Source organism: Canis lupus, chromosome Y, assembly GCF_048164855.1.
Source record: "Canis lupus baileyi chromosome Y, mCanLup2.hap1, whole genome shotgun sequence".
In the NCBI taxonomy this organism is placed as follows: Eukaryota; Metazoa; Chordata; class Mammalia; order Carnivora; family Canidae; genus Canis; species Canis lupus.
In genome coordinates, this window is record NC_132877.1 from 6,776,366 (window position 1) to 6,791,921 (window position 15,556).

Sequence of the window (15,556 nt, forward strand, 5' to 3'; positions counted from 1 at the left end):
CAGGGATCCCCTAATTTTTTTTTAAATTCATTTATGATAGTCACAGAGAGAGAGAGAGAAGGCAGAGACACAGGCAGAGGGAGAAGCAGGCTCCATGCACCGGGAGCCCGATGTGGGATTCGATCCCGGGTCTCCAGGATCGTGCCCTGGGCCAAAGGCAGGTGCCAAACCGCTGCGCCACCCAGGGATCCCGAGATTAGCATTTAACTCCGGATCTCAGGTGAGTTCTTGATCTCAGGCTGTGAGCCACTTAAAAAAAAAAAAAAGATTCATAACAAATCACTGAATACCTCATATAATTTATTGAATACTGTAATGAAAAACAGGTGATCATAATGGTTGTATGAGTACAGAAAGGTTATCAGTATACTGGCTATTTGCCTTCACAATCTCATGATTGATTAGAATGCTTGGCTTGCTGTGTTTACCAGGGACTCATTTTTTAAAACCTGCAAAGAAGCCACAATAATCCAGGTTTTTCAGCCCTGCTTAAAAGATGATACTTGTCACCAGAGACTAAGTTTGCATGCCAGAAATGGCAAGCTCAAACAAGTGCCATTACCCACATTTCAACCAGTTTCAACCACTACCATCTAATCGTAATAATAAAAAACTGTATGTACCAGTATTGAAACAGACCCAACTGCATCCACATATGAGAAGAAGTCACACTCTGATTCTGAAGCCAAGCTCCTTCCCCTAAAAAACCCTAGTTCAGTTTGCTTACCCAAAATCACCCGAAGCCAAAACCTCTACTATAAGTAAGACGTAATCAAGAAAGTGCCTTAGAACAGGAACTCCTCTTCTCCATCTTCTGGTGAGTAAATTACCAGCTTGCCATCAAATGCTATTTGGTTATTTGGCAAATAGTTCTGAATAAGGAAAGAAGTTTCCATTTGGTAAGTACTGCAGCTGCCCAGTAGCACATAAAAGGATCTTACTGAAGAGGAAAACGAAGACAAAAGAAATGTAGTTCAGGGATCCCTGGGTGGCTCAGCAGTTTAGCGCCTGCCTTCAGTCCCAGGGCATAATCCTGGAGTCCCAGGATGGAGTCCCCACATCAGGCTCCCTGCGTGGAGCCTGATTCTCCCTCTGCCTGTTTCTCTGCCTCTCTCTCTTTCCGTCTCTCATGAATAATTAAAATCTAAAAAAAAGAAAGGAAGGAAGGGAGGGAGGGAGGGAGGGAGGGAGGGAGGGAGGGAGGGAGGGAAGGAGGAATGTAGTTCAGATTAAAAAGAAAGAAATGTAGTTCAGATTAAATTTCCTTACAACTTGCAGCCTACTGACAAATACTTCATATAGAAAGAGAATGACCTTCCTTAAGGAGTACCCAACTGCCTTAATGTTAATACTTTGTTAAAGGCTGAGCAGTTTTGGAATGTAGATAAGATTTGGTGGGGTGGGGTCTAGAGTAACGACCAAGAAAGAATTCCTGTGACCTCCTTGGAGCAAAATGGTGGTTTGGTTTAGGGCAGCCAGGAACAGCTCATCTGTTTGGGGGTGTCAGCTTGGGCTCTATCCTCAGCTAGACTTTCACTCCCTCATCAGAGGCAAAAAGCAACCTTAGCTTAATAAATAGCCAAATCTCCAGGATCCTATAAATCTTGTTTAACTTGACAATTTTTTGGCAACTTCCTTTTATGTCTACCTCTTCCAATTTAAAAGTGTGTAATCAGGGATCCCTGGGTGGCGCAGCGGTTTGGCGCCTGCCTTTGGCCCAGGGCGCGATCCTGGAGACCCGGGATCGAATCCCACGTCGGGCTCCCGGTGCATGGAGCCTGCTTCTCCCTCTGCCTGTGTCTCTGCGCCTCTCTCTCTCTCTGTGACTATCATAAATAAATAAAAATTAAAAAAAAAAAAAATTAAAAGTGTGTAATCAGAGCCTCCTCACAATCCCAGTGCAGCTCTTTCTGCCTAAGGATCCTGTCTTGTCCTCTGATTTAATAAAAACACTTTTTTTGCATCAAAAACAACTCAAAAATTTTTTCTTGACCATTGACTTAAAGCCACATATCACAAGATCACCACATACCACTAGCCTGGGAAAAGATCCAAGCTCAATGGGACTCCTGGCTGGCTCAGTGGTTGAGCGTCTGCCTTTGGCTCCGGGTGTGATCTGAGTCCCAGGATCTGGAGTCCCACATGAGCTCCTCCCTGTAAGGAGCCTGCTTCTCCTTCTGCCTGTGTCTGCCTCTCTCTGCCTGTGTCTCTCATGAATAAATTAATAAAATCTTAAAAAAAAAAAAAGATCCCAGCTCAAAATGCAAATATAACTTCTACTGAAATGCATATTACTTTTCACACCATTACGAAGTCGAAAAACCTAAAATCAAACCAGTGTAAAATGGGACTGCTTATATATAACATGAAATTAATATCATCAATGACACAAGTGACAAGAGAAGGAATCGCTATTACTTTATCAGTATAACATGCTCATAACACATGAAGCATTATTTGGAAATCCACATGAATTACCTATAAATATACTCTGACTACTCTAGGGCAGCCATTGCAAAACATTTTATAAAAAGTGGTAAAAAAAAAATGCATTAAAAATGGAATCATTTACAATCACAAAAGGCAGGGATGTCTGCTTGGCTCAGTGGTTGAGCATCTGCCTTCCACTCAGTAGGTGGTCCCAGAGTAGGGATCAAGTCCTACACTGGACTCTCCTTGAGAAGCCAGCTTCTACCTCTGCCTATGTCTCTGCCACTCTCTCCGTCTCTTTCATGGATAAATAAAATCTTTTAAAAAAATCACAAAGGCAGAAAAAAATGGAAGATAAAAATAGGAACAAAAAAAGACAACAAACACAAAACAATAATAAATATGGCAGCTATTAATCTAACTGTATCAAAAAACTACCTTAAGCATTAACAGTCTACATGTATAAATTAAATTTGTGGGGAAAAAAGACAAAACAAAAAAATCACATTACTTCCTATAGCCCAGTGACAAGTCCTTGAAACAGGCACAATGACAATCCTGTGGGAGAGCTCGGCTGCCTCTGATTATTAATACTTCACTAAGGGCAAAAAGCAATTGTTTAGCTTAACACCTTGCAGAACCCCCAGGACCCCTTAACATATACAAATTCCATTGGAACATTCCTTTATCTCTATTCCCTAAGAGACATGTTTGCAATCATCCCCCAAGCATATGACCCACTAATACAATATCAAGGGTCTCACAAGTAAAAAATTACCTTTTCCTAACAATAGCTAGCCCTTCAAGGTTCTGAAAACTTTGTTTCCAAAAATCCTTGGCAGTTTGTGCTGTCCCTAACTCCCTCCCAACTTCAAAGTATATAATGGGCCACTCTTCATGACCCCAGTGCAACTTTCTTGTCTATTGGCCCTATCCCCATGCTTTAATAAAGCCACCTTTATCTAAAGAATTCTTTCTTGTCATCAATGCTAAATCCCGACATCTTTCCTCTATCATTAAAACAGATTGTTTTAAAAAAAAAAAACAGATTGTGAAAATGAATAAAAAAAACAATAACCAACTACATGTTATATACAGGAAATCTACTTTAAATGTAAAGGCATCTAAGATAAAAAGTAAATAGGTGGAGAAAAACATACCATGTGATTACAATTCAAATGAAAGCAGAAAAAAAGTATTACGTTTTAAGATAGCAGACTTCAAAGCCAGGAAAGTTATATAAAATAAAGGTATTACATAATGGTAAAAAGGTCAATTCTCCAAGAATATACAATGATCCTTAGGAAGCATGTACCTGGTAGTCCCAGTGGCGCAGCGGTTTAGCGCCACCTGCAGCCCAGGGTGTGATCCTGGAGACCCTGGATGGAGTCCCATGTCAGGCACCCTGCATGGAGCCTGCTTCTCCCTCTGCCTCTCTCTCTCTGTCTCTCATGAATAAATAAATAAAATCTTAAAAAACAAACAAAAAAAAGCATGTACCTAAGAATACTGCATCGAACAAAAGAAGGCAAAAACTAATAGCTTTGCAAAGAGAAATATATGAATCCACAATCACAGTTGTAGACTTCAAAAGCCCTCTACCAACTTGGACTGATCCAGCAGGAAAAAATATCACCAAGAGGGAAGAAGCCCAGGTGGCTCAGCGGTTTAGCGACTGCCTTCAGCCCAGGATGTGATCATGGAGTCCCGGGATCGAGTCCCACTTTGGGCTCCCTGCATGGAGTCTGCTTCTCCCTCTGCCTGTGTCTCTGCATCTCTCTCTCTGTCTCTCATGAATAAATAAATAGAATCTTTAAAAATATATATATCACCAAGAACACAGTTAAACTCAGCAACATCATCAATCAACCGGGTATCATAGATTATCTATAGACTACTCCATTTAGTAACAGCAAAATACACATTCTTCTCAAGCTCACATGGAAATTTCACCAAGATAGATCACATTCATGACCACAAAACACAACAAACATAAAAGAAAAGTACATAACCACAAAGAAATTAAACAACAACAAAAAAATCAACAACAGAAAGATAGCTGGAAAATATAGCAAATTCAAGGAGATTAAACACACTTCTAAATAATAAATGGGTTAAAGAAGAAACTTGAGCAGTTTAGCGCCGCTTTCAGCCCAGGCGTGATCCTGGAGACCCAGAATCGAGTCCCACGTCGGGCTCCCTGCGTGGAGCCTGCTTCTCCCTCTGCCTGTGTCTCTGCCTCTCTCTCTCTTTGTGTGTCTCATGAATAAATAAAATCTTAAAAAAGAAGAAGAAGAAGAAGAAGAAGAAGAAGAAGAAGAAGAAGAAGAAGAAGAAGAAGAAGAAGAAGAAGAAGAAAAAGAAGAAGAAGAAGAAGAAGAAGGAGGAGGAGAAGAAACTTGAGATTTCTCAAGAAAAATTAAAAATTATTTTGAGGTAAATGCAAATGAAAATATAACTGCTAAAAAAATAAAAATAAAAAATAAAAAAAGAAAATATAACTGCTGATAATTTGTGAGATGCAGCAAAAGTAGTGTTTAGCAGTAGAGCAATCAATGCATATATTAGCAAGAAAATAACCTAAAGTCAATCATCTAAGGAAAAAACTAGGGACACCCTGGTGACTCAGCAGTTGACCATGTGCCTTTGACCTTGCCTTTGGCTCAGGTTGTGATCCCAGGACCCTGGAATTCAGTCTTGCATCATTCTCCCCACAGGGAGCTTGCTTTTCCCTTTGCCTTATGCCTCTCTCTCTCCCCGTGTATCTCATGAATAAATAAAATCTGTTTTAAAAAAAGAGAAAGAGGGGATCCCTGGGTGGCTCAGCGGTTTGGCGCCTGCCTTTGGCCCAGGGTGTGATCCTGGAGTCCCGGGATCAAGTCCCACATCGGGTTCCCTGCATGGAGCCTGCTTCTCCCTCTGCCTGTGACTCTGCCTCTCTCTCTCTCTCTCTGTGTGTCCCTGATGAATAAATAAATAAAATATTTTTAAAAAAAGAGAAAGAGGGATCCCTGGGTGGCGCAGCGGTTTGGCGCCTGCCTTTGGCCCAGGGCGCAATCCTGGAGACCCGGGATCGAATCCCACGTCGGGCTCCCGGTGCATGGAGCCTGCTTCTCCCTCTGCCTGTGTCTCTGCCTCTCTCTCTCTCTCTGTGACTATCATAAATAAAAAAAAAAATTTTACAAAAAAAAAAAAAAAAAAAAGAGAAAGAAAAACTATAAAAGAGTTCATTAATCCCAAGTAAGTTGAAGAAAATAAACAGTAAAGATGAAACAAAACAGGAAATCAATAGAGAAAAATTATTTTAAAAAATCAACATAGTCAAAAGGTTCTTTAAGGAGAATAAAATAACTGATAGGTCTATCTTAGGCAACCTAAGGAAGAAAGAGAACACACACAGAAGAGATTACATCAAAAACGAAATGGAGGGGATCCCTGGGTGGTACAGCGGTTTAGCGCCTGCCTTTGGCCCAGGGCACGATCCTGGAGACCCGGGATCGAATCCCACATCGGGCTCCCGGTGCATGGAGCCTGTTTCTCCCTCTGCCTGTGTCTCTGCCTCTCTCTCTCTCACTGTGTGCCTATCATAAATAAATAAAAGTTAAAAAAAAAAAACAAAAAAAAAAACGGAGAGACATACTACAGACTAAACGTCCTTAAAAGGAGGAAAAAGAAATACTATTACTCCATACACACAAATTTGATTCACCTATATTTAACCAAACTGATACAAGAAAAAATAGAAGACAATCTAAATAACTTAAGATTCTAAGTTTTATGCATCAACTTAATGCAGGTAACAACTACTCAGAGCAGGCAAATTATCAGTAGATGTGTCTATGATGTGTGTCTATTACAACTGTGTCTATGATGTTATTTAGGGAAGAGATCAGCATTAGATTCAGTAGACTAGGTAAGGAGATGCATCCTAACCAATCAGAAGGCCTATATATGACCAAAACACAAAAGAAGGACACAATCCTCTTGTCATTTGATGAGACATTTATCTTTTCATGCCCTCAGATATCAAAATTCCTAGTTCTGGCGCCTTTAAGACTAAATATTCATCAGAGATCCCTGGGTTCTCAGGTGTTCAGTATTGGAATATTATAATAGTGATGTGGAAACAAAGGCAGAAGTAAATGTAGATAAAATTAAATCCCTTTGTAACCTGCAGCTCATTAACAAATACTTGAGGAAACAGAATATAATTCTCCAAGAAATGGCCAACTGTCTTAAAGTTACTGGTTCGCTAGAGGAAAAAACAAGGTCAGCCTGGTAACAGCAAGGCCTCCTGTATCTGAGCAAGGCCTCCTGTATCTCAGGAGTCTTCTTTAACCTATGAAAGTCCTTCTGGAAACCTCCCTTTTTCCTTACCTTTCCCAACTCCTAAGAATACAGTCAGTCCTCATGACTTCAGTGCAGCTCTTTCTACCCACAGTCCTGTCCCCAGGCTTTGAGTCTCAAGAAATTTTTCTTGGCTGAACGTTCTTAACAACGTAACACACTCCAAGAACACATTACTACCACCTTTAGCATCTCTCCAGCTCACAAACATTATTGTGTGGTTTTTTTTTGTGTGTGTGTGTGGGCTTTTGTAACTGCATGAGCGCCAATTCTTACAATAAATTTCCTCATACATGATATGGAGAACAAACACAAAAGAAGTGTAGAAAAGAGGCACCTGGGTGGCTTATTTGATTGGTGCTCTACCTCTGGCTCAGGTCATACGTAATCTCAGGGTCCTGGGATGGACCCTGCTCAGTGGGGCGTCTGCTTCTCCCTCTTCTTTTGCCCTTCTCCCTGCTTGTGCTATTTCCCCCTCTCCCTCAAATAAATAAAATCTCTGTAGAATAAACAGAATATTTTAAAAATAGATAAATAGAAGGATCCCTGGGGAGCTCAGTGGTTTAGCGCCTGCCTTCAGCCCAGGGCGTGATCCTGGAGTCCTGGGATCAAGTCCCACATTGGGCTGCCTGCATGGAGCCTGCTTCTTCTTCTGTCTGTGTCTCTGCCTCTCTTTCTCTCTCATGAATAAATAAATAAAATCTTTAAAAAAATAAAATAAAAGATAGAAAAAATTAAATTTCCTTACAACTTGCAGCCCACTGACAAACACTTGAGGATAGGAAGAGGATAGGACAATCCTAATGTTAGATAATACCATGTATAGTCAGTCACTTTTGGAATACAACTTTCTCTCTCTCCACTAGTGAATGTATGCTCAAGCCATTCCTAACAGAGAAAACAAAAAACAAAAAACCCTCAAACATAAATTGTCCTATATTCTTTACTCACAATCTAGTCAATTACTATACCTATACAAGATTTCCTCCTCTTCTTAATTATTTTTGTTTTTTTCATTTTTTTTTTTTTTTAAGATTCCATTCATTTGACAGAAACAGAATGGAAGCACAAGTAGGGGAAGTGGCAGGCAGGAGAGAGGGAAAGCAGGCTCCCTGCTAATAGGTAGCCCAAAAAGGGACTCGATCCCAGAATCCTAGTATCATAACCTAAGCCAAAGACAGATGCTTAATCAATTGAGTCACCCAGGCGCCCTCTTCCGTTTTTTTTTTCTTCCGTTTTTTTTAAATAAAAAATTAATTATCCACCTTAAAGCTTTAAGAAACTAAAAAATTATAACCAAATAGCTATGTAACCAAATTGCATTATAACTAAATAGCCTCAGATAACAATCTCTATGCATTTCAATTAATGAATTTTGTTATTCACTCTCAATGTTATTCACTCTCAAATTTACGTATTAAAAAATCTTAATTTTTAAGATTAAGGAAATTAATGACACCGGATTTCAACTACCATTTTGACCTGAGTCTGACTGATTAAATTCTTCTTTCCAGGGATCCCTGGGTGGCTCAGCGGTTTAGCACCTGCCTTTGCCCCGGGGCATGATCCTGGAGTCACGGAATAGGGACAGAGTTGCCCGTCAGGCTCCCTGTATGGAGCCTGCTTCTCCCTCTGCCTTTGTCTCTTGCCTGTGTCTCTGCCTCTCTCTCTCTCTGTCTCTCATGAATAAATAAAATCTTTAAAAAAAAAAAATTCTTCTTTCCAGATTACTTCTTGAAATCCACAGAGAAAGAAAAAAAAAATGAAATAGGCAAAGATTCTGTGGGTGAAGCATCCTATGACACAAATTAAAACCACCCTCTTAAGCAAAAAGCACTGCCTTGAGCGAGCAAGAATCCTATGACTGACCCCAAGAAAATGATCATCCTGATCTTTACTGCCCACCTGCTTGTACCAATTTTCCTTATGTAAATCTAAAAATATTTTCAGCACTTTGTAAACACTCTTAGTCTGCAGTCCTTCCAATGTTGGCCTTTAGACAGGGAAACTGAAGGAATCCAATTCTTTCCTGGCTTCTGTTCTTGTCAGGATCTGCACTCCCCACCCCAATGTACCCATACCTTATGACAAAAATAGCATATATCCTCTATGTAAGGCCAAAGAGAGAATGGTATCTTTAGAGTAGTCCAGCACAGTAGAAAACATCCAAAGAGTTAGAAGGAAGAGTTATCATAAACACTCTCTTAGACCAGGGACTCCAAACACCTTGACTACCAAGACCCCTGACTTCAGGAGATGAAGACGTATGAAGAACAAGCAAACCCCATCCTCATTCTAACCAGCTCCTGGATGCCTAAGAGGAAACATGGACCAGACTACAATGGCCAATAAAAACCCCAAACCCCAAGTAAAGACTGAGACTCATGCTCTTTTCCTTTCGGAGTCTCCAGGACTCTCTGTCTTTATGTCTCCCTCAGTATCTCTCTCTACACACACACATATTCAATAAATTGTGCTTATCTCATGCTGGCTTCTAGGACAGCCTGGCATTAGCTTCACTGAAATAAGTTCTTTTGTTTCACCACCACTAGTCTCTGACTTTGGATTTTGCTAGTGGTGCAGGGTAGAGCTTGGTCTGACCCCAGAGCCAGGTGTTCTTGCACCCTTGTGCCCCAATTATCTATGATTAAGCTTATGGAAAAACAAACAAACCTAAGTGTACTGCTGGTAAGAATTATGGACTAGAGTGAGATTCATTTCCACCAGTAAAATTTTTGTTTAGCATTCGTAAAGCTATATTACTACTCTCCAATTTATAGAATAGGCCAAAGTGCAGAGAAGTACATAAATCGATTAACTTAAAAATAATAATAAATAAATAAATAAATAAATAAATCTATTAACTTAAAACATTTCTAAATAATAAAGTTGTAGATGAATTATAAACACCCATGCTGTGTCAAAGTATGCTACACTGTCTCAAACCAAAATAGCATTTTATTGGTAAAAATATTATCTTAATTTATAACTGAGAGCAAAATATGCCACCCTAAAATATGACTCCTGAGCAGAAGGATCCGTTCGATGATTTTTTGTTGCTGTTGTTCACTGATTATTTTTAGAAACAAGAAATACAGGGCAGCCCAGGTGGCTCAGTGGTTTAGTGCAGACTTCAGTCCAGATCATGATCCTGGAGACCTCGGATCGAGTTCCACGGCAGGCTCCCTGCATGAAGCCTGCTTCTCTCTCTGTGTCTCTCATGAATAAATAAGTAAAATCTTGAAAAGGAAAAAAAAAAAAAAAAGGAAAGAAAGAAAAAGGAAATGCAAAAAAACTGCAAAAACATTAGCAAGAAAAAATTGAAATCACATGAAATTTTTCTTAAGGTACAAGGCCCTGAGGTAAATTTGCATAACAAAACGTCCTCTTATATAGTGCTTTTCCTGGTCAACATCCACAACTGGCCTTCTTTCTACCTATTGTTTTATTCTCACCTTTTGCTGAGCTTAAGCTTGCAGCATAGGGCATTTTAAACAGTAACTCAGTTTTCCTGGGTCTCTCTCCCACATATACTCAAAGAAGACATATTAATAAACTTGGCTGTTTTTCTCTTGCCAGTCTTTTATTAAAGGAGGGAAAGGATGTGATCTGAGTCAACAACTCAGAATAGTACGAAAACTACTTTTCCCTCCTCTCTACTTAAAAAACTGTGGCATGCAATAAACTATTGCCAAAGCAACAAAGTAACATCCCACCAACTCTTTACTGTAGTCCTAAAACAATTATCCAACTGTTTTTTTTTTTTCTTTTCTTTTTTTTTTTTTTTTATGATAGTCACAGAGAGAGAGAGAGGCAGAGACATAGGCAGAGGGAGAAGCAGGCTCCATGCACCGGGAGCCTGATGTGGGATTCGATCCCGGGTCTCCAGGATCGCGCCCTGGGCCAAAGGCAGGCGCTAAACTGGTGTGCCACCCAGGGATCCCCCCAATTGTTTCTGCTAAACACATTTGTGGAAAATCTTAACATGTCCATCCAATTCAACAAGATATTTATGTTCAAATTTTTAACATACTCTTTTTATATAATGACTTTCTTTGATGTGGAGATTGGTAAGGAAGAAAACCATTTTTGAGGTAATTTTTAACTAAATGAGTAGTGGCCTTGGACAGCACTGTAGAATTAGGAAAAACATGTATCTTAAAATTACCTCAAGTTATTTATCTCCACTTATTTCTGAGAAAAAAATATTCTAAATGAATAAAAAATGTTCTCCAAGGCTTGAACATATACAGGATTATCTGTATTATTACATAACATACATAATAAAGATTGGATTTTCAAATATTTTCAACTAAAATGGAAAGTTTTACATAAAATCAAGAACATAAAGGAGAAATAATAATAATAATAAAATTTGGTCTCTGTCCCTGTTCCTGGCACAGAGTTCCTAAAACCTGATTTTCCTGAGTCTAAGTAGGAGTGGCTTTTGTTACTCATAAGAAGCTCTTTAGAGCACAACAGAATTTTTGCCAAAGAGATAACTTTTGCATCATCCCAATATGCAACTGAGATGGTGGGGAAAAGGATGCAAATTAAAGTCTATAATATACTGTTGAACATTGAAATTAGAGGCATTCAGGAGATTCTCATTTGGTAAATACATCCCCAGTTTCTCAGGAAGAGAAGTTCCTGAGCTCAGGATACTTCCATACATTGCCCTGCATTCTTTATTTGCTGTTCATCTGTATCCTGTATAACATCTTTTACAATAAATTAATCAATGTTTCCTGAGCCCCATGAATCATTCTACCAAATTATCAAACCCAAGGAGTGGGTTGTAGAATCTGTGATTTATACTTGGCACAGGTAATAACTGCATCTGCAACTGGCATCTGAAATAGGGCTGGCATCTGAAATTATTATTATTGCAACTGGCATCTGAAATAGGGCTGTCACACTGGATTAAGTCCTTTATCTGTGGGATTGTACCATCTCCTGGTATATGGTGTCAGAATGGAGTTAAATTTATAATACACTTCTGAAAATTGAAAATTTGCTTTGCTGGTCACAGAAAAAATTCTCCAAACTTACTCTAAAACGTCCACATTCGCCCTTATAAACAAAAACATCAAACTAGATATTATTTGTTACCAATACAATCAAAGATTTTCACAAGAACAAGCAAAATACCTTACATGTACATTGTAAGGTTTCAAAAGTTTTATGGAATGATCAAACTTACTGAGTATTTACAAGAAATTACATAAAAATTTCACAGTTCTAACTACTTTCTTTTTCATTTCTTAATGTCTTTAGGTTAAATTAAAAAACAGTAGTTAGGTGTCCCCGACAAAATAATAAAATCAATTTGTCCATGACAAGAAATAGAAACAATTTGCATACATAAATCAAGCAAAACTTTCAAAAAAGAAAAACAATACCTTTTGGGTAATCTTCCAATAAAAGGTTGAAGTGACCTAATTGACAAAAGAAATCAGACTCCACTTTTCCTTCAGCTTTTAAGATTAAAGATTCGTAGCAGCGAACAGCCTAGAAATGAAAAATACAAGCATTAAGAGAAAGGCAAACTCCTAATGCATCCTTTCTGAGAGAATGCCTATTTACCACAAGAAAATGCTCAAGAAATTAAAGCAATCAATATATCACTTTTTACCAAAAACTTATAATTCAATTCTTGAGAAGAAATTGCTTTTTAAATACTTAGTAATGGAGCTATCACTTATGATCCCCATGTTTTCCCTCATAAAAAGGGGGAATAAGACCTGCCAAGATAATATATGAGTTGTAAATTATTTCAGTCTTTGTTCATACAAAAAAATATTTTCAAATAGCACAGGCAAAAAAGGACAGCTGAATTTCAGTAGCCAGTAGCATGTGATTTTTGAATATTTAAAATGTGTCAAGTCCAAATTAAGATGTATTGTAGGGAAGTCTGGGTGGCTCAGCTGTTGAGCATCTAAGCCTTCAGCTCAGGGCATGATCCTGGGGGTTCTGGGATCAAGTCCTGCATCGGGCTCCCTGCAAGGAACCTGCTTCTCTCTTCTTTGCCTACCTCTGTATCTCTCATGAATAAATAAATAAAATATTTTTTTAAAAGATGTAATTTTATATTACACATTTCAAAAGACTGTGTATATAAATAAGGTATAAAACATTCACTAAAGGAGGCGCCTGGGTAGCTCAGTAAGTTAAGCACCTGCCTTCTCCTCAGATCATGGTTCTGGCATCCTGGAATCCCTGCTCCTGCTGAGCAGGCAGTCTGCCCCTCCTTCTCCCTCTGCCCTACTGTACCCCTACCCCTCCTCCCCTGCCATTTACTCTCTCTCACTTTTCTCAAATAAATAAACAAATCTTTTAAAAATTTCACTAATAATATGCTAACCATTGTAAAATAACTTTTAGATATATTAAACGAAGATATTATTAAAATTAAAATTTGATATTTTTATTTTTGCCAAACTTTCCAATTAGACAATTTAAAATTACATGTAACATCAAAAATTCATGCATTGCAATACATTTTTCTGGACAGAATTGCTTGATAGTAGCTACCATTTGTATTAATCATTGTTTGGGTAAAGAAACTATAATATCTTTTAGACTACCAGTTTCTGAGACACCTGGGTGGCTCAGTGGTTGAGCGTCTGCCTTTGGCCCAGGCACAATCCCAGAGTCCTGGGTTTGAGTCCCACATCATGCTCTCTGCGGGGATCCTGCTTCTCTCTCTGTGTGTCTCTCATAAAGTTATACCTTCATAATTTTATTTTTTTTTAAAGATTTTATTTATTTATTCATGAGAGACAGAGAGAGAGAGAGAGAGAGAGGCAGAGACACAGGCAGAGAAAGAAGCAGGCTCCCTGCAAGAAGCCTGATGTGGGACTCAAACCTAGGACTCCGGGATTGTGCCCTGGGCCAAGGCAGACACTCAACCACTGAACCACCCAGGTGCCCCTTCCTTCATAATTTTGAAGTACCTGAAAACTATTAGGACCTAATTAGGACTGAGACAGACTCAAAGTATAGAGACCAAACTCACAGAGAGCAAGACGGGTAAAATGGATGATGGGGAGTGAGGGGTATAAGATAAGTAATAGAATAAGTAACAAGAGTGAAAGGTACAGAACTGGGAATATAATCAATAGTATTGTAATACTGTTGTATAACAGATGGTGTTTACAGCTGTGGTGAGCAAAGTCAGAACCCCTATGTGGATCACCTTAGGAGATCCAAGGTAAAGGCTATATATTGCTTCCTTTACTAGTTTAACACAGGTTTTCTGTGTATTTGAAATTACAGTAGCACCACAGTTTCCATTTCCTATGGTCAACTGCGCTCTGCAAGTCAGAAGATTAAGAGGAGTCTACATCGTTCATCTTACTGTGTCTTATCACATAGGCACTTATCATCTCATACCATCACAAGAAGGGTAAGTACACTAACATACTTTGAAAGATCACATTCAAGTAATTTTTTTAGTACATTGTTATAGTTGTTCTCTTTTATTATTAGTTATTGCTATTAATCTTTTAGTGTGCCTGATTTATACGTTAAACTTTGTCTCGGGTGCGTGTGTAAGGTAATACATAGGGTTTGGTACCATCCATGATTTTAGGCATCCCCTGGAAATTTTGGAATAGATCTCCCTTGGGTGAAGTTACACAACTACATTTCAAAATAATGTAAACCAAGTGGGTGAAATGTAAAAACTGGTGATACTGAATGACTTGAATTTTGGTTGAGAGAGATATTCTTTCTGCTGCATTTAAAGAGAAGGAAGAATAAGTAAAAAAAAAAGTTATGGTTGAAGAAAAAAACTATCAAATTATATTACAGTAAAATAACTTTAAACTTCACATTAATAAAACAATATATTTCACATTTTTAAAGTAATATATGCATTTTAAATAAACCCTTAATTGGTAATTTCCTTACTTTTCTAACTCATTGTACAATATTCAGAAATTTCTCAAACCTAATGTTCTCTAACCTTTTATATCTTGAACTTCTAGGCAACTGAGTTTTCGGAATCCAGTAAGATTCAAAATGTTAACACAATATAATATTCATGACTGAAGCAAATACATGCTATCATATCAGAAATATCCTCATCAGTATACTTTTGTATACTGCCAAATCCATTAGAGCAATCTTTGTTTATTAAAAGAAAATTGTTCATATCTAAAATTAACAGTATCACTGATTCTCTTAGGAAAAAGAATACTGAGATCCCTGGATGGCTCAGCGGTTTGGCGCCTGCCTTTGGTCCAGGGGCGCGATCCTGGAGTCCCGGGATCGAGTCCCCCGTCGGGCTCCCGGCATGGAGCCTGCTTCTCCCTCTGCCTGTGTCTCTGTCCCTGTCTCTCTCTCTCTCGGTATTTCTCATGAATAAATAAATAAAATCTTAAAAAAAAAAAAAAAAAAAAAGAAGAGTCTCACATTGGGCTCCCTACATGGAACCTGTTTCTGCCTCTGCCTGTGTCTTTGCCCACCTCTCTCTCTGAATAAATAAAAAATATTCTTAAAAAATAAAAAAAAATCATATACAGAGCAGAAATAAGCATATGCAAAAATTTCAAGTTTCTTTAAGAATAAACTACTGATGCATGGAGATAAAAGAGGCTAAACCTGAAAATAAGAACAAAAAGGATGAATCTCAAAATAAACTGCCAGAGAGAATAGAAACTGAAGCAGTATTTTTTTTTTAAGATTTTATTTATTTATTCATTAGACAGAGAGAGAAAGAGAGAGAGAGGCAAAGACACAGGCAGAGGGAGCAGCTGGCTTTCCCACAGGGAGC

At 38.5% G+C, this 15,556-nt stretch overlaps 1 protein-coding gene across 12 annotated transcripts in view; it reads right to left on the reverse strand.

The window, feature by feature from the left end:
• LOC140629027 (lysine-specific demethylase 6A-like) overlaps nt 1-15,556 on the reverse strand; it is a 154,467-nt gene that overhangs the window by 125,540 nt on the left and 13,371 nt on the right. For all 12 annotated transcript variants that reach the window (XR_012026901.1, XR_012026900.1, XM_072818424.1 and 9 more), the window contains exon 3: nt 12,180-12,288. Coding sequence is in view for 10 of the 12 variants with exons in the window: in XM_072818424.1 (XP_072674525.1) it covers nt 12,180-12,288 (109 nt within the window). In the remaining 2 variants the exon portion in view is untranslated. The remainder of the gene's footprint in view (nt 1-12,179; nt 12,289-15,556) is intronic.